Consider the following 26,104-nt stretch of genomic DNA (forward strand, 5'->3'; position numbering starts at 1 on the left):
CATCACTGCACTCCAGCCTGGGCAACAGAGCAAGACTCCGTCTCAAAAAATAATAATAATTATAAAATAAATGAATAAATAAATTCCTTGGCTCAAACTCCACATGATCTGATATGTTATATTCCATTTCATGATTTTGATGCAGCCAGCTAATATATCAGTGTTGGAAGATGTGCAATCTCTCTCATAAATTTCTCATGATACTTATTTTATATATGATTTATTTGATCACAATAGCAGGTATATTAACAATTAACTTTTATATTCCATCTTATTGATGGAATGTAAAGGTACCTTTACATAAATGATTTTATTTCCTTGACTTTCATGTGAAATAAGTGGTCAGCTATTTTTATTGTTATCTCCATTTTATAGATGAGGAAACAGAAATTTAGAGAAATAAAATGACTTGTTTATCTGGGGCAAGGCTTAGATTTGAATCTAAATTCCTGATAAGACATAGATTATAACATTAAGTCCATTGTTTTTAAATCCTTATAGTAGCATTTATATTTTTATTCACTAATCCCTGTCTCCCTAACACACATTTAAAATTCTCTAAAGCAGGAATCTTATCCCACACTACCTTGTATACCTAGAATGCCTAGAGGTCTTATATACAAATACACAGTAAGAATGTATTGCTCTAATCTTTAATATATAGTCTACTAAAATTAAAAAGTCTATAAATGTATTTGACTATATGAAGCAAATGATCATGTAAGTAGTATTTAAACCTAACTAGATACATTTTCTTTCATCATGGACTTCCCCTGCCTATGTTCCCTGCAGTCTTTGGGATTTCTTTATAAATCCAATTCCCAAATAAGAAAGTAATGTATCTTAAAAATAATAATTTGTTTTAGAAATGTAAACAGGGCAAGTAATATTTAATGGTGTAATCTTATGCTGTATCTTTATTATGTATCTGTATTTAATGTATTCCAGGGATCCCTGCCTCTCTTAGTTGGTGCTGGAATGCAGAGGATGTGGTGGCATTTGTTTCCCACAGAGGCCCACTGTTCATTTGGACCATCTCAGGACCAGATAGTGGAGTGATTGTACACAAAGACGCTCATAGCTTCTTGTCTGATATCTGTATGTTCAGATGGCATACACACCAAAAGGGGAAAGTTGTGTTTGGTCATATTGATGGAAGTCTATCAATTTTTCATCCAGGTAAGAATTTAATTAGCAAGGTATCTTAAATAGTATATTTTTCTTATATATAATTTTGTACTTGCTTGGTCTTTCTAGTGACCAGTCCCCATTGTGAATAAAACCAAAAGTGACAAAATTTTAATTTTGATATTATTATTGTTAAAATGTTATCCAGTATTGTACTGAGTCTAAATATTCATTTGAAGTTATAGATATATATATATATATATATATATATATATATATATATATATATAATGCATTCAACACAGCTGTGAATATTTTACTTGGAATTAACCTAAATCAGTCATTTTCCCTTATTTGTATTTTTAATCAATTCTTTATTTCTGTACATTTACTAAAAAACAACCTGAATGAACAAGGACATACAGCTAGAGGATGTGATGGTTTACTAATACTAAATATTTTCCCATCTGCTTGTAAAAATACCATTCTGATGCCATGGCTCCTTGGCAAAGGCTTTGAAACTGGCATAAAAGAAAAATGATAACCCTTTGAACCCCCGTTAGTTAATTGATTTGGCTGAATGAAAGGGTCTGAGAAATTAATGTTCACTTACAAAAGTATGATTAAAACATCAAAAATTACCTGAATTGCTTGCTTTCCCCTCAAAAATAAGTATTTTTAACATTTGGGAAACATACTTTTAGCTATCTAGTATCTCTGTTGATGTATGTGACTTCTGGCTGGCTAGATGGATGAATGAAAGTGCTTTCTCAGGAACACGATAACTACTTTCACAAAACAAATTACATTTAATTTATCTGAAATTAATAGAAAAAAGAAATTGAAATTGAACAAATGAAATTGTGAAAATTTAAACAAATCTTTCTTCAGGAAATAATGTTTCTAAAGTTAAAAAGGATTGTGTAAAACATTGAAACATTGGGGCCATTATATTCTAAATACATTTTAAATAGGATCTATTATTTACCTTTCAAAGAAAGATAAAAATAAATGTTCATATGCTTCTTCCCCAGCTTCTCTCTCAGCTCTTTGTACACGTCCTCTGTTGTTCCTTCTGGTTGTACCAGGTTTACGTGGGGACAGTTTCATTGATTTGTCAAAGATTAGTATGAGGAGGGATCAATGACTGGTGCTTTTTCTGGATTTGTTGTACCAAGCACCTGCACTGCAACTTATCTGTTCTGTCCTTGCATTGGAAGCAGATCCTGTTTTATAGTTGGTCATTAAGGCTGATAGTTAGGCAATAGAATTCATAGCTTTCTTTGTTTTGATCTGGTGAATACAACTTCTTTCTCTGTAACCTTTGTCTCCGGCAGTCTTCCTTAGTCTCAGGAATGCAATCTATAATAAATATGGCTGTATGCTGTGTGGTTCCTCCTCTTACCTCTCTGCATTATGTAACCAAATGTCATTAGTGATATTCCTCCACTTCTTCCCTGGCCTGCAACCAAAGATTTCATCAGGATTGTGACACTTTCTTTTCAAACTAGATCTGAAGAAGATATGAGGAGTGTGTTTTTATTTTATTCTAAATTGCACTCTAGATATTTTTTATATTTTGTGATATGTCATTTTTACCCTCTCCTTTATCATTGACTGAGGTTATCTTTTTTGTTGCTTTATTATTATTGGGCATCTTTGAAAGTTTCAAGCCATAAGACATTGAGACTTTTTATTGTGTATCTAAATATAAAACATTGAGACAGTGCATGCTTATTTTGACATAGAAATAACAGAAAAGAAAAAAGACTACCTTTGTTTTCCCTCTCTTAGGTTTAGAGGATAGAATGTTTAATATTTGAACAGTCTGAGATATGTGCCTTCCAGAAGAGACCATTGTTTTTCAATAACCCAATCTTCCAGTTGTTAAACCAAGTGAAACCATCTATACCCAAGTCAGCATGTGTTATTTTTCTGTTCCACCCATATATTAGTTTACTAGGGCTGATGTAAGAAAACTATCACAAACAGGATAGCTTAGAACAACATAAATTTTATTATCTCACAATTCTTGAGGGCAGAAGTATAAAATAAGGTGTCAAGAGGGCCATGCTCCCCCTGAAGGCCCAAAGAAAGGATCTGTTCCAGGCCTGTCTCCTGGCTTCCTGTTCCTTGGCTTGTGGCAGTATAACTGCAGTCTTCACATGGCACGTGGCATCCCTGCTGTGTGTACGCATGTCTCTGTGACAAAATTTTCCCTTTTATAAAGACATAGTCATATTGGATTAAGCTCTACCCTAAGGGCCTCATCTTAGTTTGATCATCTGCGAAGGCCCTAATTCCAAATAAGATCACATTTGCAGGTACTGGGGCTTAGGACTTTAACACCTTTTTTGAGAGAGCACAGTTCAACCCATAACAACCCAATACAGACTTGTTAACCTCATTTATTCTGTAGGATTTATTTAGCAATTAATGTGCACAAAACATTATAAAAGATACAGTCCTGATAAGTATTTTCCTTTTGCATATACATGAGGGAATGGATCATGAAGGAATCACTACCTTTTAATTCTAACACTACGTTCTGGATTGTGAGTTTGAAACTGTTAGCATTAATACCAGTATAGCTAAGCTTCTTACTTTTCATGTTGTTAACCTTATCTTCTTGATGACTTACTGGCACCACAGATGGTTCTATCCCTATGTTACAACATAGGATTTCTGTCCTCCAGGTTCTTGCAGGAACCTATGACCTCAATATCTCTGTTGTCTAGTCCTTCTCAGAAGAAAAAATAAATATTCATGAGAACTAGCCACGATAATGTAGTTCATCATTTTAAATCAGTAATTTTTAAACTGTGCTTTCTATGTTTGTATACTTATGTGTGTGTATTGAGGGTAGGAGGGCTTCATAGATGATCCAGCTGAGCTTTAAGCCTTCTTCTCCCTTTCAGCCTGAAAAGCACCATGTTATCCTGTATTATTTACTGGATTTTCTTGTAAACATTCTCATATGAACAGAAGATTCCAGGGCAAAAAAATTGGAAAACTGCTTTAGCTATCTCAAATTGTATTCTCAGGCCAAGTTCATCGGAGAACCTTTTTAAAAATCTTTATTATAATCATGTTTAAATTGAATTGATTTTGGTATTACTCCATGAATGTGCCTTAATAAAATTTGCCTTGTTTTATTTTAGGAATGTTGTTGATGACACTGTCTCTATACAACTGTTACTTAGTGGAAAAAACAGACTCAGTTTCTCCTGCTGTACTCTCACAGCACAGTTCTGACACTAGATGTGTGAGAGGCTTTCTCCACACATGAAGCAAGCGGTCACCTCTACAGCAGACACTCGCTGAGCGTCCTCCAATTCAATTCCGACACTACCTGGAGATAGAGTCACAACACACACACTGAGGGATCAGGCCCCGTGACTGTCCTCTCTTCTGATGACAGTTGTTAAGCCCCAGCTTATTTTGCCTGTGTTTCTGAACGACTGGCTGTAAATCGAGGTTCCCGTGGCCCCCTCCTTGGATTTGATTAGTTTGCTAGAGTAGCTCACAAAACTCAGGGAAACACTTTCTTACCTTATTATAAAGAATATTACAAGGATACAAATGAAAAGATGAAAAGGGCAAGGCATATAGGAAAGGACATGGGGCTTCCGTGCTGTCTCCAGGCATGCTGCCCTCCAGGAGCCTCCGTGTGCTCAGCTCTCTGGAAACTCCCAAATTCTGCTTCTTTTGGGTTTTTATAGAAGCTTTATTATATAGGCATATTGATGAAAACATTGGCCCTTGGCGATCAGCCTAACCTTCAGTCCCTCTTCCCTCCCTGGACATTGGGGGATGAGGCTGAAGGTCCCAACTCTCTAATCAAGCCTTGGTCTTTCCAGTGACCAGTCCCCATTGTGAAGCCACCTAGTGGCCACCAGCTACCTAGTCAACTCATTAGCATACAAAAAGACACTGTAGAGATTCCAAGGATTTTAGGAGTTGTAATGCCAGGAAACAGGGATGAAAACCAAACATATATTTTACGATATCATAGTATCCCCTTTAAAAACACACAAGAGACATTTATTTCTGGTGTCAATTCTGTAATTATGGGATTGCAGCAAGAGTTGTATTATCTTTCAATTGTGCTTTTTAAAGAAGAAACACACTTCCTTTATGATACTTACGACTAATTGGTACTTTCTGTTAAGGCCGCAGTCTCTCTAACTAGATGCTTCACTGCCTCTCTTGAGAATGAGAGGACTTGCCCAGTGGAGTTCCCATGTGGTATCTCAGCAGAATTTTTTTTTTCCATATTTCCAGTTGTGTACATAAATTACAAAGAACAAGAGGTTTGTTTGATGATCCTTTGCTTTATTTAATTAGTCTTGTTTTAACTCCCTATCTTTCTGGCTTCCCTATTTATACTATTGGTCGGGTGTGAATTATAATTATGGCAAATGATAAGACGAATGAGAAAGGAATAACAGTAAATATTAAGATGCTGTTTAAAATGTGCACCACTATTCTAAACATTTTAATCAAATTCATTTAATCGGTTTTAAAACTCTGTGAGATAAGTATTGTTATCTTCTCCATTATTAAAAAAAGAAAAAAACCACAAGACTGAGGCACAGGGAGATTAAGTATCTTGTCTGAGGCAGCAAAGCTAGTAAGAAGCAGAACTAGGATCAGAACCAGGCAGTCAGCCAGCTCTAACATTTATCCTTTTAAATCACTATATGATATTCTTCATTTCAATAAGCACTTTCCCTATTTCTATGCTGCTGTAACCCAGTGAAATTTGTAATTGTTGACAAGATCAGAGTATATTATTTATCTGTATATTTTCTTACTGCTTTTCGGTAACAAATGGGAGACACATTCAAGGCACTGGAAATTGCCAAAACAGAGCATTGAGCCTGACTTTCATCATTAGGACAAACAGATCTTCCTGCATTCACATGTCAGTTACGCCTTCTGCATATAAGCACCACATTTCTATTTTCAATACCCTCAGAGATAGATATTGTACAAGGAAAAAGTTAGCATCATCTAAATTATCGATCTTTTCTGCAAGTTTTTTGGAAATAATTATCTCTGTATTTTAACAGGTAATAAAAATCAGAAACATGTTTTGAGACCAGAATCTCTTGAAGGGACAGATGAAGAGGATCCAGTTACGGCCTTGGAATGGGACCCACTATCTACTGATTATCTTCTAGTGGTTAATTTGCATTATGGAATTCGCCTGGTAGATTCTGAATCACTTTCTTGCATAACAACATTTAATCTTCCCAGTGCAGCAGCTTCTGTACAGTGCTTAGCCTGGGTTCCCAGTGCTCCTGGGATGTTTATAACTGGAGGTAAGCTAATCCCCATAACCCAGAGTTTTAAATATGTGTATATATTCTTTCGTTGAATTTAGGAAATTGTCCTTTATAGGTTGATTTTGTGTAAAATGTATTAATAGCTCAATTATTATTTATTGTAGTAAATTACTAGTGTACTTTTATTTATATTGTATGTCATTAATGATAAAATGAAATGACAAATAAAAATGAAAAATAAGGTCCACTCTGCCAGGTTTCTGGAAATACCTTGGAATATATTATATATGTGCACACATGTGAGCATGTCTGTGTATGTGCAAAGGACAAAGACAGTTCCATTTCAGGCATAGTAGGATGACAGTGAAGGTACTGAGCAGAGAAACAATTACCTGATGGGAGCTTTATTAGCCTCACTGTCTTAGTCCATTTTGTGTTGCTGTAACTGAATACCACAGAATATTCTGCTATAACAGAATACCACAAGCTGAGTAATCTATAAACCATAAAAGGTTTATAGTTTATAGTAATCTAAACTATAAACTAGTTTAGATTAGTTTAAGGCTAATGTAAGGAGGCTGGGATGCCCAGGAGCATGGCACAGGCATCTGGTGAGGAACTCTGTGCTGCTGAAAGCAGGAGAGGACAAGAGCATGAAAGCAAGAGGAGACCTAGCTCGCTTTTATAACAAAGCCACTCTCACAATAAATAACCCACTCCTACACTGTCTATATTAATCCATTCATAAGAGTAGAGCCTACATGACCTAACTGCCTCTGATTAGACCCTATCTCCTAACAATGTTGCATTGGGGATTAAGTTTATAACACAAGAATTTTGTGGGAGGCATTCAAACTATAGCACTCACTGATCCGTGGGTTGAATGGATACTCCTTCATGCTTTCCTAGTCAAGAGGTCATGAGAGAATTAGCAAAGCTAAGTAGTGATAGGGGATGGGAAGATGGGGGAATTGAGGAATAATTAGAAACTAAATGACTCTCTACTTTTACCATTTAATTGTGTTCAGAGAGAGAGACCTCTGAAAGAACAGAATATTTTTGGCTACTGTATAAATACTTCCCATATTTGCTTAGCGTAAAATAATAGGCAAAGACTCTTTATCCTCTCAAAATTTTAAAATAAATTATTCACTTCTTTAATACTTAACATAATAGTGACACCACCCTGTATCTGTGGGTTCTGCATCCGTGGATTGAACCAACTATGAATGATAAATGTTAGGGGAAAAAAATTCCACAAAATTTCAAGAAGCAAAACCTGACTTTGCAGTGTGACAAGTACTACGTTGAACCCATGTGAATGATGTGATGTATAGGCTTTGGATTAGGCATAACAAGTGATGTGGCTTGACTGTGTCTCCACCAAAAATCTCATCTTGAATTGTCATTGCCATGATCCCCAACTGTCAAGGCCGGACCTAGCTGGAGCTAATGGGATCATGGGGGCCACAGTTTACCCTATGCTGTTCTCGTGATAATGAGTGAGATCTCATGAGATCTCATGGTTTTATAAGTGTCTGGCATTTCTCCTGTTTGCCCTCACTCCATTCCACTGCCCTGTGAAGAAGGTGCCTGCTTCTACTTTGCCTTCCACCATGATTGTAAGTTTCCTGAGGCCTCCCCAGCCATGCAGAACTGTGAGTCAATTAAATATCTTTTCTTTATAAATTACCCAGTCTTGGGTATGTCTTTATAGCAGTGTGAGAACAGACTAATACAATAATCTGGAAATGATTTAAAGTATACGAGAAAATATGCATAGGTTATATGCAAATAATATGCCACTTTATGTAAGAGACTTGAGCATTCATGGATTTTGTTATCCGTGGGAGGTCCTGGAACCAATCTCCCATGGATAACAAGGGGCAACTGCACATGAAAGTAGATGGATTCTTAATTTATATATCTTAATTGCCTTTAACTTTTCAGGATATAATTAATAATAGGCATGGAATTTTTTTTTTTTTTTGAGGCAGTGTCTCGCTCTGTCACCCAGGCTGGAGTGCAGTGGTGCAATCTTGGCTCACTGCAACTTCCACCTCTGGGTTCAAGTGATTATCCTGCCTCAGCCTCCCAAGTAGCTGAGATTGCACTGTGGTGCATGCCACCATACCTGGCTAATTTTTCTATTTTTAGTAGAGACGGTGTTTTACCATGTTGGCCAGGCTGGTCTCAAACTCCTAACCTCAAGTGATCCACCCGCCTCAGCCTCCCAAAGTGCTGGGAATACAGGCATGAGCCATCATGCCCAGCCCAATAGGCATGGAAATTTTTTTGTATTTTATTGCTATTACTGAAATATGCTTCACATACAAAATTCACCATTTTTAAAGCATGCAGTTCAGTGGTTTCTAGTATATTCACAAAGCTCTACAATTATTACCACTATCTAATTAACATACCATTATTCCCGCAACAAACCCTGTACTCATCAGCAGTTACTCTCCATTACTGCCTCCCTACAATCCCAGATACACACATGTGCAAGCATAAACTGCTGATTACTTTCTATCTCTGTGGACTTGCTTCTTCTGGACATTTCATATAAATGGAACCATTCAGTCTGTTGCCTTTTGTTTCTGACTTCTTTCACTTAACATAAAGTTTTCAAGGTTCATCCATGTTATAGCATGTATCAGTACTTCATTCCTTTTTATGGCTGAATAATATGTCATTATATAGATATGGCAGGTTTTGTTTATCCATTCTTCTGTTGATAGACATACATATTGTTTCCACCTTTTTGCTGTTATAGATAATGCTGCTATGAACATGTATGTACAAGTTTTGGTATGGACCTTTGCTTATAATTCTGTTGAGTGTTTCTCAAGGAGAGGAATTGCTAAGTCATATGGTAATTCTATATTTAATCGTTTGTGTAACTGCCAGACTCTTCTCCAAAGCAGTAATTAAGGTGGGAATTTTGGAAGACAGGAGACTGTAATTGGTCTTCAGGTATATTTGACAATCCTTAATGGCTAAAAGCGGACAGTGGAGCAGTTTATAAACATTTCAAAGGTGGAAAGATTGATTATTTAAGGTTAGAAATGGAGAGTTTTCTGTGGCTGGCCATTTCCTAGAACAAGCATGTGTCAATAGGGTCTTTTTTTGTGGTTGAGTTATTATAATGGTCTTTATTGGAGGAAGCTGCCAAAACAGGCCGTTTCTAACCCTATAAAAGGTTTTGGAGCAAAAAAATAGTAAAACATGCCAAAAATTTAAAGGTTAAATAGTATTTCAGTTGTTTGGTTGTATTACTGTATGGTATTGTTGTTCAAAGGATGTCAGTAATTAGTCCTAAAATATTTCCAGTTGAAATTTTGTTATACTTTTATGTCTAGGCATTTTAGTTTCATACAAAATTTGTTAAAATATGCTTTTTCCCTGATCTGACTAGATTCTCAAGTGGGTGTGTTACGCATTTGGAATGTTTCAAGAACAACACCTATTGATAATCTTAAATTAAAGAAAACAGGATTTCACTGCTTACATGTACTTAATTCTCCTCCAAGAAAAAAGTGTAAGTAAAAATGTTATCAAAATTTTAATTTTTAAAAAATATTGTATTTTCTATCAAATAAAATGGTATAGTGAGATATCAAATACTATATGCCACTGAAAAGCAATTTTTAAAAAAGGCTTTGATAATATATGTGCTCAGGGATCCATCAAAGCTACACAAGATCTACTATTACTAAATTGAAAATATTTAGAGTCAAGTTACATTTTTTAATGCTACTAAGTAAGAATATTTAGATAATTTCAGTCAGATTATCTACATGGAAAAGATGAATCAATGATATTGATGAAAATAAGTTAGAAATATTAAGAGTGATAGGATTAAATAAGATTATCTGAACTGGGAGAATTTATGTTTTAAACATGGCTCATTTAAAATCTGTACAGTTTACAACGAAGTTAAAACAACCTAAATATTCAAATTATAGGATCTAGAATACATATTACATATTTGAATACCAGTTGTCACTGGGTTAGTAGTTAGTATTATGGATCTTCTGTATCTTCTTTATTTCTGTGTATATTTTCTGTATCATTCATTGCCTCTGTAATTAAGAAAAAATAAAATACACTTAATTTATAAAAAGGAAAAATCTGGAAATTTGGGGGAGGTTTAGAAGTAGAATTTTTTTCAAATATAAGGGAAAAGTAATAGACTTCTAGTTAAGTCTATCATGATTACTCTGCATGGTTGGTAGTGTTCCCATTCTGTATAACACATCATAAAAAACATGGGGAAGGGAATTCAGTGATGAAAAGTTTAGAGTGATTGTTTCCTTCTTACTCTATCTTTATAATATACCAAGTAATTAGCAATGGCTATTCAAAGTAATGTTATTTTGATGTCTAATTGGTAGGCAATGGCAAGTAGTAGAAAATCTCTATATTTGAACCTATACCCCTTGTACAAAACTGTGAAGTCCCTAATAAATGTAGAACCTGGAAACTGGAGGGTCTAGAAATATTAGGACTAGAGAAGTAATATGCTGGATGCTGGCTTACTGTTTAGGGATCTTGGAATTTTTTTGTCATTGTTAGTTCCTTTATTTGTTTAGAAGCTTTGAACTACCATGTCATGGAATGTCTGAAATACCAGACTCTTTTCTTTCATTTTTTTTCTTACTATAAAAGTAGCCCATGTCCATTAGACAAAGTCAGAAAATATAAAGAATAACATACCAGTCTTGTCATTTTCGAGGAATTCCTTTCAGATTACCTCTTGTTTGACTTCTAGGTTTTCCCCTCAATTTAATATAACAGAAAGTATGGAAAAAGAACAATTGTGAAAATGAAATTTTAAAAAATAAACGTACTCGCTGAATTCTGAAAAGCATGATTTACAAATAGATTGGTGCATAAAAGTTGTCTAACCCACCTATAATGTCAATTAAAGTGTTAGAAAACCAATGATGGATTATATTAATTTTTAAACAAAATATCAACGAAATTTTAGTGAACCAAATTCATTGCTACCAAATGCCTCTTTTGTCATTTGTAGTTCATTCTAGTTTGGACTTTCTGTAATTCTCAGATTCTGAGAAATGAATATTATCCATAATAAATGAACTAAGAAAAATTGTATTTTAATTTTAAAAATACTGAGAAATGGCCGGGCGCAGTGGCTCATGCCTGTAATCCCAGCACTTCAGGAGGCCGAGGCAGGCAGATCACAAGGTCAGGAGATCGAGACCATCCTGGCTAACACAGTGAAACCCTGTCTCTACTAAAAATACAAAAAAAATTAGCCGGGCGTGGTGGCAGGAGCCTGTAGTCCCAGCTACTGGGGAGGCTGAGGCAAGAGAGTGGCGTCAACCCGGGAGGCGGAGCTTGCAGTGAGCCGAGATCATGCCACTGCACTCCAGCCTGGGCAACAGAGCGAGACTCCGTCTCAAAAAAAAAAAAATACTGAGAAATATTTTCCATATTCCAGTGTATAATTAATAATCGATTGGTCTTATAATTTACTGTAGTGTCATTATTTTGGATTATGTTTGCAAGAAAATATTTGGATTCACATTCTAAGGAAGAGCTTTTTGGAAGAGGACAAAATATGGGATAAATAATATATAAAAAGAAGCACAGTGATATTTATGTAATTGAAAGTAGGAGAAATCCAAGTCTATAAACAGTAAAAAGAAAAAACAAACAAAAAAACATCTAGGAAGAAGAAAGAAAATTGAGATGCCAGTGCAGGTCAGATAGTGTTGTGATTCTTAATTTGTGATAAATTAAAATGAATTATGCATAATCTCAAAAAAATTATTTTCACTGGCTTGGAAATTGTTGGCAGAGAGTTATTTATATTAAAAGAAAAAATTATATGCATATATGTTTGTGTGTGTGGAAGGAGGGAATAAGCTATTATGTCAGTATTTTGAAGGAAGTTTATAATTCAGAAATAATCATGCTGAGCTTTAATTTATGGGGTGATAAGAAACCACATATTCACAACAGATTGTGATTCCTCAACACACTAATTTTCATCTATTTGCTCCATCTGTACTTTAAAATAATATCCAATTTTGTGCTTATATTACATTTTTTGGCAATCCCAAAGAACTGCTTATGTGGGAGAAAATATGATCATTGCCTAAAGGGTTTACTGGTACAGATTCTGGATTTTTTTTTTAATGAAGAATCTTTCTAAATTAAGCTCTGTGGTTTCATTCCAATAGGATTTTTTTCTTCTATTTTTAGTTTCAGTCCAATCTCCAACCAAAAATCATTATACATCCTCAACAAGCGAAGCAGTTCCACCCCCAACTTTGACACAGAATCAAGCATTTTCTCTTCCTCCTGGTCATGCAGTGTGTTGTTTCTTGGATGGTGGAGTTGGACTTTATGATATGGGAGCTAAGAAGTGGGATTTTCTTAGAGACTTGGTATGTATGTAGTCATTCCTTTATTATACGTAACACTTTTTTGTGTAAACCCATGATCTTTACTTTTACCTGTCTGAATATTATTTGAAATTATTTTTCTAAGAAATAATATATTAGAAATTTATTGTAGCTGGTTGAAACATTTTAGAAAATGCATAGAATGATGATAAAACTACTAAAATAACTTTTAACCACTATACTTTAGAAGTCTTAATGTCTAGTTATATTTTATGTACAATGGAAAATTACATAGCTGTAGTATATTTTGGAAGCAAAATGAGAATAGAATGTCCTTTCAAGAGAAAGGACAAGTAGATCTCTGCCAGTTACTCAAAGCCTTATTGTTCCCATTTGTTAATTGAGTAAGGTTGGATTATGTTTTCTAAGATTTGTTTCTATTGTTGAATTGCTATGATACTTAAGTGATTCTATGAATTCTGTTTTTATGATAATTAAGCGCCTATATAAGATAGAATACAACCTCCTTGAGATCCCACATTTTTGTCTGGTTGTGTTCTGTGGTACAGCCCCACTACTTAATATAGTATCTGCCACATAGCAAGACTATTAAATTTTGTTGAATGAATGAATGAAGACATGCAATAATAAATACTGTGTTGTAATTAATATTTGTCGGAAACAATCCTCTTTAATTTTCCCTACTTTAGAGTTTCTAAAAATGCCCCTGTCTTTTTCCACTAGTTTGAATTAGACTAATCTGGACATTTAAGAAACCTTTAAATGCTAATTATTTTCCTTTGATCTTAGAAAAAGAATCTAGAGATGTAATTGTCCTTGTAACTGAAGGGAGAGAAAGAATCAATAATATTGTATCTTTTCAAGACTGCTCATTTAATTTTATCCTCAAATGAAAAAATGATTTATAGCAAAAATATTTTAAAAATAATCTGTAGCTTAATTATTTTTTAATTTTCCTTTTGTAGATATTCATTTGAAGATGATTTAATTTTCTTCTCACTTTTTCTTTTTATATAAACTCTTTCCTAGTGTGGTAAACTTTTTGTATACTTCAAATTACCATTTGTTTTCAAACAAATTTATGAAAGGGAAGGGAGAAACACATAAGAATTCACTTAAATCTATAAAAAGTTATATTAGTAGAAGAGAAGGCATGCAATCTAAATTCAATAAATTTTCTATGACACTTCATATTAAAGTATGTTTTACTTAAAATCTATGTTAATTTATAATTCTAATAAATGCCGAATACTAAATACTAAAAGCCGCTTGATTATAAATTATTTCAGTTGCTTTTCTCACTTTAAAATGTCTGCCAGTCAGAAGGAGGCAGTCATTTTTTCCTTATAGTTTCAATTTTCTTAACACAGATCCAAATTTGAAATTTCTCGAAGTGCTACCAGAAGAAACAACTCTGAACTGCTGTATGTATGAAGCATCTCCAAAGATTCCAGATTACATAGGATGAGAAAAATATTATTAATATTTTTTAAAATCTTACATAATTTTTAAAATCTTATTAATAAACATTCTAAAAGGTGTACTTCCATATGAATATTTGCTCCATTAAAATTAAGAAAAATGCCACAAAATTTTCCTCGTCTTACCCACCTTCCTCTTGGTAAGAAGAAAACACAGAAGAAACATTTACAATTTCGTTCTTGCTATGTGAATTTTCATATTTCAAAAAATAAAATTTTAAGGCATAGCAGTGAAATAACATTTAAAACTGCATGTAAGTCCCTGCCTTGATTATGTTCCTAACATTGGAAATGACCACATGGGACAGCTTCAGCCAGGTGAACCAGTGGCTCTAACAACATTTTTACTTCTTGCTACCCCTTGAGATTTTTCTTTCCTTTACCTCCACCTAAAGGAGAAACTTTACGAGTACTTTTGTAGTTTCCTAAGGGTTGTGATTTCTGGTATTAATGGAAGTACAGAGAGTTTTAAGGACTTTCTTCTCTACCCTTATTCTATTTGTTGAGGACTAGAAAACCCTGTCTTTGTACTTCAACTCCATCTCTAGATCCCAAATGTTAGTTTCGTTTGCTTAAAGTAGAAATTTCGATTCCCATTCCCCAGCATTTAGAATAGTTGTAATTCCGGCTATTTATGTTGGACTCTTAACGGATTTTCCCAAAGGCCCACAGTAGTTAAGCACTACTTTACTGGTGTATGTTTATATGTATCTGCATATACCACTTTATAGTCTTGTGGGTGTTTGGGATCCAAATCATTGTGTAATGGGAACAAGTATTCAGGTTCCAAAGAATAGACTTGCTAGAAAATTTTGGAACAAGGCTCATTAACAATTGGGGTTATGCCTGATTCTTCTGTTTCTGCCAAAATTATGAGGTGCTTTTGGAGTACGTTATTAGTATAAAAAAGGAATATTTGCCTTAAATGACTTTTAGTTTGAGTTTCATCTTGGTCTTCTATTATAGTGCCAGATGACATATGGTAACTATTAAGAGTTAATTGCTTTATAGATTTCTAGCATAGTATCCTGTAAGTTTAATAAAAATAGAAAATATCTTTTGCACTGAATTGAAACTGAAAAGTGAGACTTCTGAACATCTTTGAGTTTAGTTGCTGATTTGAGGAACCGTGGTTGACTAAAATCTAGGTCTGTACAAAATAATACAGTAATGGCACAGAGAACATTCAATCACTGTAGTGATTCCAGTTTTCTGTTTTTCTTGCCTATATATTTTTGCATTAATATTTGGAAAACCATATACATGTGTCGACTTGAGTAGACATTGTGGTTCATCTATTAATAATGTGAATTTTCCTCAATAATTATGACTCTTTTATGCCATATTCCTAGGGACATGTGGAAACTATCTTTGACTGCAAATTCAAACCTGACGATCCTAATCTTTTAGCAACAGCTTCATTTGATGGCACTATAAAAGTCTGGGATATAAACACATTAACAGCAGTGTACACATCCCCGGGTAATGAAGGTGTTATTTATTCCCTTTCTTGGGCTCCAGGTAAGATATTTTATTGAAATTAGGAATACAATGAAATGGCTTTTTAAAGTTTTGTTTTCATTTGAGTTACTTTCTTCCTCTTGATCTCATCTTGTTCTAAATGAATGTAGAGCAAATTAGTGTGAACATATTTGTTGATTCTCTTTTTGCGAGGTTTAAGAAGAGTCTATCTGCAGAGGCACTTTGATTCCTGGTTTCCTCTATATAACAAGTCATATAGAAAAACCACAGTAAATCAGGATTATCTTTACCTGTCTAATATTAGTTGTATTTCTATAGCTATGCCTTTAGAAGTATAATACAATTTACATGATAGAAGTTTTCTGGAAAGTTTTAATGTAAATCCTGTTTATGGTTATATATCAAGTAACAGTTCACTTGTAACCATGTAATTCTGTATTAATTCCACCTATGAAGTATTGAAGAACTTTTATGCCATCATAAGATCTTATCTCTGATCTTAGATGCCACCTTATAACTTGCTGTACATATAAAGGAGAGATGTCCTATGAAACCTCTGACATTTTCTCCCAAAACATTATTTCCCCATAACAAATAATTTCATACACCTAAATGAATTTTTCTTTTTTAAAGTATATGTAATGGTTTACTTATTTGGCTTAATAGTAATATATTAATTCAATAACTATATGTAATGTGGATGTAGCTCATCCTTATTTTTAAAATTATTTCTTCATACACAGGGATTCTTAACTTTGAATATTTGGGCCTCCAGGGGTTTTATATTTCATCAGAGAGTTTGGGAATCTCTGAGAAATTTATGAATAATTTTTAGTGTGTGTGTATATACGCCTATATCTGTCAAAGAGTATCTTAGTACTCAGATTTTCAGAGTTTCATGATACGAAAAAGGTTAAGGACCACTGCTTTATGTATCCTTCATCTCCTACAATGAGGAGAATTACAGAAAAAGGTTTTACTTACAACTCTTAATGACAATGTTTGTCCTTTAAGCAGAACATAACTGAGCCTATTCTGTTGATTATTGCAGTATGCACCTCCACTGTAGGTTACCTTGGCTAGCAATATAGGAATTGGACCAGCCAGTGCAGTCACCTTGCACTAGAGCTCATACTAGTTGAATACTCTTCATCCTACAAAAGTATTTGTCTGAAACATAAAACATAAATAAAACTTATGACTGTAAAAACTATTGTTTCAAATCATAACACAGAAGATCTAATCTGACTTATAGCATTCTTTCACTCTCTACATTGAGAATTTGCATCAAGAAAGTAAAAATGTTAGAAAATGGAAATTCTGTCGTTTTGTTATGTGATTACTGGTGAATCATGACTTTGAGGTAAGTGGGGATGATATTTAAAAGATAAATGAGGGTTGACAAGGATGGAAATAGAGTAGAATATAGATAATTACGTAATTTCCTCTGTATCTTAGTGTAGATACCAGACGAAAAGAAAAAAAATGCAAATAAATTTTGAAACATATCCCCAATAATTTAAGAACCCCAAAAGGAGAGCAGTATAAAAATGTTAGAAATATGATGAGAACATTTTTAGTGTGTATAATCATTTATCATTAAGTAGTTTCTCCATATTTTTATTCCTAGATAGCAGATGACAGCTGCTCCTTTGTTCTGATGGAGAAAACCTCTTCTTTCACTGTCTTGCAAAAGGCACTTATTTAAGTCCTTGACCATCTACTCACTTAGCAGTAGTTTTATTTTCACAAATATTTTTTATTTCTTAAAACAGAAAGCATTGTTTATGTTTTTATGGAGAAACTGTATTTTTCCTGTGATCTGTTCATAGAAATACTTTCATAACCATTAAAATCTACTAGATAATCGTGGAAATATGAATACTGACTGAATATATGATAATATTGAGGAATTATTGTTAATATTCATGATAGTTTGGTCTTGATCAATAAAGAAGTCCCTGTCTTTTAGAGATGCATACTGAGGTTTTTATGGATGAAATAATATGATGTCAGAGATTTACTCCAAATAAATTCAGCAGATGCTATAGACAGAACAAGATTGGCCATATTTTGATAATTGTTGAAGCTGTGTAATGGATACATTAACTTTATTATTTTATCTATATTTTTATACAGTTAATAATTTACATTATAAAAAATTAAAGAACTAGTCTGCAAATCTCAGTTCTTACATTTTCACAAGTTACATTTTTTAAAAGAATTACATTTGTGGGAAACATTTAGTATAATGTCTAACAAATTGTTTCCTAAGGTGGTTTAAATTGTATTGCTGGGGGAACTTCCCGAAATGGTGCTTTTATTTGGAATGTTCAAAAGGGCAAAATTATACAACGATTTAATGAGGTAAGATTTATTTATTGCTACTGAATAATTTAATGTTTTATACTATTTTGTATTTATTTTGTAAATATTTTTATTTCTTAATATAATATCTCTTAATAATCAGGTGTTATGTGTGTTCTCTCAATTAGAAGAAAATCCTAGAGAATACTCACATACTAAAATGAATTCTGAAAATTGTAGCTGAGTCACCTGAAGTTGCATTAGAGAGTCAAAGGAATTTTTGAGTCATCCTCCACAAAATCTGGGCAAATACTAAATAATAGGAAGAAGACTAAACTCAGAGCAAGTCCCAAATTATAGTCCTGGCTCTGTTATTAATTAGCTCTTGACATAAGGAGAATCACTTTATTGCCCTAAACCTGTTTCTTCACCTAAAAAATGATGAAGGTGGATTATATAGTTTCTTAGATTTTCTTCCAATTTTCAAATTCAATTATTCCGCGAAGAGCCTTAGAACCTGCTCTCTTGTATTTGTAGCATCACATATTTTATTTCTCATTTGTCTTGGAGTTATATTGTTATCCCATATTTTACTGAGTTCCATTAATATTTGAAAAATACATATGATCTGATTACAAAATATTAGGTATGAATCAGGGGAAAATGATCTAAGATTGTCTGTGTCTTGAAATTTCTTTTATTTTAGATGATTACTATTGAAGCTTATTAAGTATGTAATTTCTTTGAAAATTGCTTATATAATTGGGGTTTTAAAAACATTTATACAGAGAGTATTATCCCTTTGAAGATGCTCCTTAGTAGTCCTGCTCCCCCACTACTTGTGGTAGTGTAGCAAATGCAGAGCTTTTAGGTAAACTTTAGGGACCACTGTGAGCAATTTTGCACTCAAAAAAGGAAACTTTGACAAAAGATTATAAAAGTTACATCCTTTCCTTTCTCTACATATAACACAATACCCTTTCAGTTTAGCAAGCCCCAACCTGCCATCTTCCCTCCCATCACCAAAACAACAATTTATTCCATAATAAATAGGGATTATAAGAAGAGATGAGCCTAAAAATGAAACTTATGGCCCAGATTCAAAAATTGTATATCTTTACTCATTAGATCAGTTGATTTCTTGTTATGGCATCTTGGCAACTTGGAATCTCACATATCTGCCCACTAGTACCTAAACACTTCCAGCCTGATTGTGGAAACCCAGCATTTTAGTATCAAGGACATGTCTTATATTTCTTTATGTCTTTCCCAACATTCACTAGCGAAATTGCTTAAATCCTATGTCATAAATAAGGGAAAAATTAGCAATGCCAGCGTTAATTAACTAAGCTACGTGTGTTCCACAAAAAGAATTATGGGATAGTAGAGAGTCATAAATGCAATTTTCATGGGAATAAATGAAGCTGACAGAAGGCCTCCACCCTATAAACTGAATGAATAAAAGGACTAGTCCCATTTTTAAATCTGCCTGCATAAACCTACCCTCCTTGATCCCCAAAGAGGTAAAACAGCAAACTGGAGATTGCTTTAAGAAGTTAAAACTATATTTACACAACAACCTTAAGCTAGAAGATAAAAAGTCACTTTAGTTTCCTCTTAATGGAATTTAAGTACTATATAAAGTAGAACTGTTTTTAATTAAAATTTAGAAATGGGTTGATTACAACTTTTATTTACTGATCACACCATTGATGAATGACATTCTCATGTGTAATATATTCCTTCTAGTTTTAAAAATTCTTATAATTCCATCTATTAACTATATCTCCTGGCCCTTCCTCAGTCCTAGAAAGCAGAAAATCAAGCAAATATAAAGTGATTTATTATAGGAATAACATGAAATCTATTCTGATTTCTTTATAAAATAGAACTTTGAAACTTAGAGAAACAACCAATAATAACTGCTTGCAACATTTCTTATACTGTGGTTGAAGTAGCACTGTGTTTGGAAGCAGATAGATAACTGTTTTCATCACCATACTGGTACTCATGGGAAAAGGCATTAAGCAGAGCTTAATTCTACAGATGACTTAAGAAGGACATTTTGACTCTTTACCTTGTATCCAACAAAAAGAAATGGAGCCACCTGATTTATGTCTTAAAACAACATATTGGTATCTTAAAACACTTTTAGATTGTGACAGCTTTAGACATTTTTAAAGTGTATATTCAGGTTTCTGCTCTTGACAGTAATGCCTCTGTTAGTGTCATCTAAAGCACATTCCTAATAGAAAAGTAATACTTAGAAGAAGTAAATATATAAGAGAAAAAAGGGGTGAATTATTTCTTATTGATAGGTATTTTACATTTTTTGAAGCATGGAACAAATGGAATATTCTGCGTTGCCTGGAGTCATAAAGATTCTAAAAGAATAGCAACCTGCAGCAGTGATGGTTTCTGGTAAGTACTATGTATGATACATGATATGAAATTACACTGTTTATAAAGCACTCATTTGATCATTCCAACTGTGTATCCGTGAGATTTCATTTGTACAGGTCTACCAACTCTCAGAGGCATTATTTTTAAGCCCATATAGGCACATATTATATTGCTATGATGTATCATTAATAAATAACAATGCAAGTGTATTTAAAATTTGTTTAATGAGGCATTCAATTGCATTCTCAATGAAAATACTACTTGAATTATTATGAAAAGACTCATTTCTTTGCCTCAAAGAAACTTTAAGGACTTTTCACAGTCTTAATAATTATCATCACATTGTTTGGAGAGTAGTATTTCAGTTTCACAGGTGATTCAGCATATATTAAGTGCTGTAGAAACTTGTTTATAGTTGTGTAGATGCTTTTATTTATAAAGGGATAAAAAGCCTTTGCAAGGAGAAATAAAGTCATGCATGTGGGAAATGCCTTTTGTTAGGAAATAACTTCACTGACCCTGTGTTTTAGAAGTATGTGCTTTCTTAATTCTGTTAAGTTCCAGAAATAAGTAAGTTTTCAAATAAAAATATGTAAGGAAAAAATGCCTGGTTTAAAAAACTTTTTAAAATCAGATGCTCCTCCCCTGTAGCTGTCTATGGGTATAGCCATCTTCGATAGGTGGATAGGTGGTATAGACATTCATAGTTCTTGAGAATTCTGAAGTTGTTAGGTTTTGCTAAACCCATTCCAGTCTTCTCATACTCACTTTTTAATTTCAGTAGAAAAGACAGTAGTTATGGAAACCAAAGATCCTTACCGGGAAGTTAAAGTTTTCAGAAACAACAATATTAGTGATTTTTTTTTCCTTGAAAGGAACTATGTGCTAATTGATAGATACCAAAATACAAAAGCACCTAAGAGTTTTTTGATTAAGTGATACAAAATTAGTTTGACCATGTATTTCAGGGCGTTATATATTTGTCAGATATCACATTCAGTGACTAAACACCTGTAAGCATAAGTCACCATCACTCCCCAGTAACCTCAAAAGTGTTGGTGGGCCTAATAACATTTAAGACAGTCTTTTCCATACACTTCTAAAACTTCATAATACATTAATTAGTACACGCTTTTTTTCTAATGGAATCAGTAGCTTTTGCATTGTGGTAATAATAGACTAGGATAGTAGAGCTTTTATTTTTGCAGTTAAATTATATAGAATCCTTTTCTGATGGCAGGGGATGGAGGATCATCTCTGAATTTTAGTTATATTACTGAGAATATACAATGAAAAGTTATAACTTAATGTCTTGGTTTTGGTGCAATGGTACAATAAACCAACTGCATAAATAGTTGTTTTAAACTCTATAAATTTTGAACTACCTCATTTTGAAGCTAGAAATCTAATGTATATGTTAGTTATATGATTATGTTTTAAAATGTATTACACTATGTTTTCCTCAATTTAAAAAAATTCTATAAGAAAAAGGGTTTTTGTTTTTCCATCGCTCAGGCTGGAGTGCAGTGGCGCAATCCCAGCTCACTACAACCTTCACCTCCTGGGTTCAAGTGATCCTCCTGCCTCAGCCTCCTGAGTAGCTGAGACGACAGGTGTGCACCACCACGCCTGGCTACTTCTTTTGTATTTTTTGGTAGAGATGGGGTTTCACCATGTTGGCCAGGCTGGTCTTGAACCCCCGACCTCAAGTGATCCACCCGCCTCGACCTCCCCAAGTGCTGGGATTATAGGCATAAGCCACCGTGCCCGGCCAAGAAAATAGTTTTTAAATCAAAATTTATTACCTTATAAATTGCAGGTTACCATAATTAATATTAAGAGTTGCAAATATACTCATAATTGGTAACATTTATACAGTACTTTCAAATGTTCTTTTTGCTTTGTAGACAAAATCTCTATCCTGGAATATTTCTATTTGAAATTTACAATTCTGACTTTGTTTCCTTGAATAATGTATTTAGAATATTGTTTTTCTATTAACATATTATAATTAATTCTAGTATTATTCGAACAATTGATGGTAAAGTGCTACACAAATATAAACATCCAGCTGCAGTGTTTGGTTGTGATTGGAGCCAAAACAATAAGTAAGTGGTTTTTTTTTCCTGAAATAAATAATAACTACATTTTGGAAATTTTAAATAACCATAAAGTTTAGTGCTATTTCCATACATCTATCACTCTATTTATACAATATCCCCTTTGCCTAGCAAATGAGAAACAGCCTTGTCATTGCTTATTTATTTTAGTTATTTTTATTCCATGAAGTTTTTACATGATTTACAAATATTGATTTCCTACTCTCAAAAAAACTTTCTAATACTTAGGAAAAAAAAATAATGCTAACTAATGAAAAATGGAAATGAGTCCATTGCATGTATGGCTTCTATCATAGAAATGTGGCCCTTTTTTTAATCTCACTTAGGAATCTGTGCAATGCCAGTGTTCCACTGTGACTTTGCATTGTCCCCCACCCGATGCTAATGCCTCTGGCACTGGGTAATTTTCCACGATGTGGAACTTAAGTGCCTGGTTTTAAAAGGTCAATCTTGTTTGACAGCCGAGTATTTATCATGTAAAAATCAGCTTAGATTTAAAATTACATCCAAGTCAAATCTCCACTAAAATCAGACCTTTAACTCATTGCATTTCCTAGAATATTGTGTTTCAAGCCTCTTTTAATGGGATATAAATTATATCTAAAAATTCGAAGTTATTTAAGATATTGTCAAAAACAATGTGAATTATGTTATTTTGTATGAAATGTGGGAAATATAGAGTAAGGTACTAAAGCCTAATTATACTTGTGTTCAGAGTCAAATCACACGTTTTACAAAATGATAGACCTATGTATTTCCTCCATCGAGTGCAGAAGAATATGTAAAAAACACTGTTTTTGTGGGTTTTTTGAGGACGGAGTTTGGCTCTTGCTGCCCAGGCTAGAGTGCAATGGCACGATCTTGGCTCACGGCAACCTCCGCCTCCCGGGTTCAAGTGATTCTCCGGCCTCAGCCTCCTGAGTAGCTGGGATTATAGGCATGCGCCACCACGCCCAGATAATTTTGTATTTTTAGTAGAGACGGGGTTTCTCCATGTTGGTCAGGCTGGTCTCGAATTCCCGACCTCAGGTGATCCACCCACCTTGGCCTCCCAAAGTGCTGGGATTACAGGCGTGAGCCACCACACCCGGCCTTACATGCTGTTAAGGTTATATGCAAAATAAGCTCACTATCAGCTCATCCCCAGTATTTCCTATCTCAGTGGCCAATATTGCTAACAAGGAAAACTGCTAAAGCCAGAATCCTTAGGCTTTTCTTTTATACCTTTTTATATCTCACTTTCTGTTTTCAATCAGCCACCAATTCCTGTAATTTTCTCTGTCTAAATATTCATCTTGGCCAGGTATGGTGGCTCATGCCTCTAATTCAAGCACTTTGGAAGCTGAGGCCAGAGGGTCGCTTAAGCTCAGGAGTTCAATACCAGCCTGGGCAACATAGTGAGACTTCATCTCTTAAAAAAAAAAAAAAGAAAAAAGAAAGAAAAATGAAAAAATTAGTCAAACTGGTGGGGCACACTTGTAGTCACAGCTCCTCGGGAGGCTGAGGTGGGAGGATGGGTTGAGCCCAGGAGGTCGAGGCTGCAGTAAGCCATGATTGTGCCACTGCACTGCAGCCTGGGTGATAGAGCCAGACCCTGTTTCAAATTTAAAAGAAAAAAATTATAATACTCTTTTTTTTCCTAACAATCAACTTGCCACTAAACCAATAACATTTGGGTTTTTTTAAGAGTCTTGCAGAAACCTTCTAAGTCAGTTCTACAGTTTACACCCTTTATCATCACCTCCTCTCTCTCTACCCCACCTCTCCATGTTGCAGTCAGAATGAACATTTAAGACACAGAGCTGAGCACACCATTCTACTGCTTAAATCTTTCAATACTTTCCCATTAACTGCAGGATAAAATGAAAACTTTTAGCAAGCACTACAAGAAGGTCCCTGAATAATCTTTTTCCTATTTTATTAATCTCATTCCCAGGCTTGCTTTCCCTTACTCCTTGCATCCAACCACACTCACTTTCAGTTTATGGAACTAGCCATCTGATTTTCACCCCAAGGTTCACTTATACTGGCCCCCTTACCTAGGATTCTGTTTCCCACCTTACACCACACACCCTACCTGGGTGGGAGATAGATAACTGCTATCCATCCTTCAGCTTTCAGCTCAAAAAAACCACAGAAAAGTATTCCTTGACCCCCATATGAAGTAAGTTTCCCATATAATATGCCTTTGGAGCACTTAATATAATAAAATTAAATTTTATTTGTTGGCTGGTTGCATATTGGCTGTCTCACCCTCTGAAATGTAAGCCCTATGAGATCGCCAACTATGTTATCTGTGTTAAACAGCATATTCTTAGCAAAACACTCAGTTGCTGACCCTCACTGTGCCTTGAAAAAAGGAGATGTTCAAGAAATATTTGTTAAATATGCAAATGAATAGAATTACCTTGTATCTGACTAATAGAACAGTTCCATAATCCTATTTCTCTGTTTTATAGAGTTAATAACCCATTTGGCCAGTTGAAATAAAAGCTAGATATTAATATAATATGTTTAGTTAGTTAAGAAAGCTATATTTTCAAATGACACTGGAAGTCCTTTATATTTAACTATTATGCTTACTACCAAGCATATCTAATAAACTTCATTTTTAATTTTAGAAACCTTTTAAAATGTTTTAATTGCTGTATTCATATTCCACTTAGTGTCTTAGTAGGTAAGTGAACCTTGAACATACCAAAGTTTATTTATAAGGTATCTCTGACCATATAATTTAGATATCTTTATGTGCATTCTTTAAATGTTTATGATATCATTTCTGACTTTATGTATCTGTATATACATATATATAAAAATATACTCATATATGCATGTAAATATATATATGCAAATTATATTTTCCCAAATGTAGAAACTGTCTTGTTTATCAGTGGATCTTGAGAAGATGTAATCTGCACATTTGCAGATTGGCATGCCAGTTTGCAAACTGCTGTATTTCTACATGTGGGCTTAAATAAATATAAGTATTATAACCCATGTGACAAAATCAACAGTTTGAAGTTTTGAAAGGGTTTTGATGACAGTTGTGATCCACAGTGTGTAACTGCCTTTCTTTAGGTTTAGCATGTGGAGACTGTTTATATGATGGTTAGAGTAGATGTTCCTCAAGTAGACTATTCTGGCAGGTCCATGATTTCCACAGGTCTGCCTAGTACTCATAATTCCTTTCCTAGCAGTATTCCAAGTTTGATCACGAAGGTACAAGTAGTTGCTTAGCTTATTCTCACTATTGTGAGAATAATGAGCAAAGAACATTAAAAGATCATATTCTATTTCCAGGGGCTTCATAGTTGTATCAAACAGTTAAAGCATCTTAAAGAAGGGAAGCCATCAAAAAGGAATGGAAAACTGGACTGTGACTTCCTGTCCAATCAGACAACCCTGGTCTGCAGGGAGCTTTTCCAGAAAACTTTCAGTGAGAATACTGTTGTTTGTACCCATGCCACAAAAACAATCTAACAAATGGGCTA

At 34.1% G+C, this 26,104-nt stretch overlaps 1 protein-coding gene across 14 annotated transcripts in view; it reads left to right on the forward strand.

Annotated features, from left to right (window-relative positions):
* Nucleotides 1-26,104, forward strand: part of WDR17 (WD repeat domain 17) — a 118,766-nt gene that overhangs the window by 53,978 nt on the left and 38,684 nt on the right. For all 14 annotated transcript variants that reach the window (XR_010156756.1, XR_010156757.1, XR_010156754.1 and 11 more), the window contains 8 exons: nucleotides 949-1,179; nucleotides 6,204-6,455; nucleotides 9,838-9,960; nucleotides 12,657-12,841; nucleotides 15,654-15,822; nucleotides 18,059-18,150; nucleotides 20,429-20,511; nucleotides 22,515-22,601. Coding sequence is in view for 6 of the 14 variants with exons in the window: in XM_009448593.5 (XP_009446868.2) it covers nucleotides 949-1,179; nucleotides 6,204-6,455; nucleotides 9,838-9,960; nucleotides 12,657-12,841; nucleotides 15,654-15,822; nucleotides 18,059-18,150; nucleotides 20,429-20,511; nucleotides 22,515-22,601 (1,222 nt within the window). In the remaining 8 variants the exon portion in view is untranslated. The remainder of the gene's footprint in view (nucleotides 1-948; nucleotides 1,180-6,203; nucleotides 6,456-9,837; nucleotides 9,961-12,656; nucleotides 12,842-15,653; nucleotides 15,823-18,058; nucleotides 18,151-20,428; nucleotides 20,512-22,514; nucleotides 22,602-26,104) is intronic.

Source organism: Pan troglodytes, chromosome 3 (genome assembly GCF_028858775.2).
Source record: "Pan troglodytes isolate AG18354 chromosome 3, NHGRI_mPanTro3-v2.0_pri, whole genome shotgun sequence".
Taxonomy (NCBI): Eukaryota; Metazoa; Chordata; class Mammalia; order Primates; family Hominidae; genus Pan; species Pan troglodytes.